This window comes from Penaeus monodon, chromosome 19 (assembly GCF_015228065.2).
Source record: "Penaeus monodon isolate SGIC_2016 chromosome 19, NSTDA_Pmon_1, whole genome shotgun sequence".
Lineage (NCBI taxonomy): Eukaryota > Metazoa > Arthropoda > Malacostraca > Decapoda > Penaeidae > Penaeus > Penaeus monodon.
In genome coordinates, this window is record NC_051404.1 from 47,916,179 (window position 1) to 47,918,615 (window position 2,437).

The 2,437-nt window shown below is 51.9% G+C and overlaps 1 protein-coding gene across 1 annotated transcript; it reads left to right on the plus strand.

Moving 5' to 3' along the window:
- Positions 1-617: 617 nt before the first annotated feature.
- Positions 618-2,348, plus strand: LOC119585287 (procathepsin L-like; the record flags this gene model as incomplete). Its single annotated transcript, XM_037933960.1, is given in 6 exon segments — positions 618-628; positions 795-947; positions 1,073-1,255; positions 1,358-1,549; positions 1,665-1,830; positions 1,991-2,348. Coding segments are annotated over 6 exon segments (914 nt in total), but the record flags the coding sequence as incomplete, so codon positions are not given.
- Positions 2,349-2,437: the final 89 nt, after the last annotated feature.

Genomic DNA, 2,437 nt, shown 5'->3' on the forward strand with positions numbered 1-2,437 from the left:
CAGTGAGATAAAGTAGGCAAGGGTGTGCGCTCCCAGGTAATGCAGCCAAATCTGCTGGCGTTCATGCTGTAATGATAGAGAGAAGGAAATGGGAAGAATAATGAATAATGAAAATTGTAAGAGAGGGTTCGAGTTTATTTTTTCATAGTGCCAGTCAAATGTTTTTTTTTACTCTTTGCGTCATGGAATTTTGTTATTTGTAATTCTGAAGTTCATTGTCACATAGTAATCGCTAGTATTACCTATTGCCTTTGTACCTGTATCGCACTCGTAATGCAGCCATTATCTTCTTTTTTTTTTGCTTGAATTCTATCACAACTCTGCAACACGTTTTTTCCGATAAGAGTCTTGTGCATGCAGTTGCATCTCCCACGCTCGCCCTTTTAAAAGGCCGATCAGAGGTAGCGCCTTCAGAGTCCGCAGAGGTGAGTCCGCCGGCGTGTTTCATGGAGGCGCTCGAGGGGCACTGTGGGTCATAAATTCTTGTTTTTGTGTGAAATTTCTCTAGCACAGATACAGAATCGGACTCTGAATTCCTTTTCAGATGAAGTTCCTGACAGTGTTGGCTTGCGTCGTGGCCGCGGCCGTGGCCAGTCCCTCCCTTCGCCAGCAGTGGTACAACTTCAAGGTACCAACAGTATCCTCTTCCCGTTTGATGCAACGCGTTCATTCAGGATGTGTTTGTAATAATGGCCTTGGTATTGGTGGCCTTAAAGTCGCCTAAGGTAACAGTGACACAGAGAAACAGGGTTATAAGTATTTCAAAGTCCCTTCACGACTGTCTCCTGACGCAGGCTGAGCACGGCCGCCACTACGCCAGCCCGCAGGAGGAGCGCTACCGCCTGTCGGTGTTCGAGCAGAACCAGCAGTTCATCGACGACCACAACGCCCGCTTCGAGAACGGCGAGGTCACCTTCACGCTCCAGATGAACCAGTTCGGCGACATGGTGAGCACCTCCACTTGGACGCACACCTGCCTCTGACTAAAGGACAATGACAAACCAATTCACGAAAGTCGCCCCATTTCCTTCCGCCTGACCACGTCTTCATCCGCCATTCTCTCTGCCCCCAGACCTCCGAGGAATTCACCGCCACCATGAACGGCTTCCTCAACGCCCCCACCCGTCGGCCGACGGCCATCCTGAGAGCTGACGAAGACGAGACTCTCCCGGAGAAAGTGGACTGGCGCACCAAGGGCGCCGTGACCCCCGTCAAGGACCAGAAGCAGTGCGGCTCCTGCTGGGCCTTCTCTACGGTGGGTCCTGCTTTTGCAGTGCCTCGGCCATGCGGCAAAGGATAGCTCAATTTCTTGCTTTTGTGTAATGACACGTAATGGACAGCGTGGCTTCTGTTGCAGACGGGGTCCCTGGAGGGCCAGCACTTCCTGAAGGACGGCAAGCTGGTGAGTCTGTCCGAGCAGAACCTCGTCGACTGCTCCGGCAAGTTCGGAAACATGGGCTGCGACGGCGGCCTCATGGACCAGGCCTTCCGATACATCAAGGAGAACAAGGGCATCGACACCGAGGCCTCCTACCCGTACGAGGCTGAGGTCAGTGTCTCCGGGTCCTTTTCCCTGAATAACTTCCGAACAAATCACGATGAAAAACAATAATCCTAAAGACAGAACAATCACGATACTCACTGCTTCCAACTTTGGTGTGAAGGACGGTAAGTGTCGCTTCGACGCCTCCAACGTCGGCGCCACCGACACCGGCTTCGTGGACGTCGAGCACGGCAGCGAGAGCGCCCTCAAGAAGGCCGTGGCCAAGGTTGGCCCCATCTCCGTGGCCATCGACGCCTCCCAACCGTCCTTCCAGTTCTACCACGACGGTAATGGCTCTCACTCGTCAAATCTTAATGAGCTCTTCTGGCGACAGAAGCAGCGTTTTTGATCTCAGCTAAAGTTTCTTTATAGTCTGAATCACAACAACCGAGTATTCTCAGTGGAAAGGAACTTGCCTAAATAGCTAAGGATATTTCTCGTCCCCAGGCGTGTACTACGAGGAGGACTGCTCGTCCACGGCGCTGGACCACGGCGTGCTGGCGGTGGGCTACGGCGAGACGGAGAAGGGCGAGGCCTACTGGCTGGTCAAGAACTCGTGGAACACCTCCTGGGGCAACAAGGGCTACATCCAGATGGCGCGCAACAAGGACAACAACTGCGGCATCGCCACGCAGGCTTCCTACCCGCTGGTCTAGAGGCTCTGGCCACCCGTGCGTCGCTCAAGACCCCTTTGCTGTGGCCTAAGCGTAGAACAAAGTATTGCGCTAAAGACCTTTGTTTACTTCTTTCTGGAATATTCAGTGCTACGTGATTGATAAGATTAATAAAATATAAAAACAACATATTCCTGTGTGTGCATCACTGAATTTAGTACATAGATTTACATCCATATGAAATCAAACATGAACAAGAAACCAGGAGACCATTTTCGGG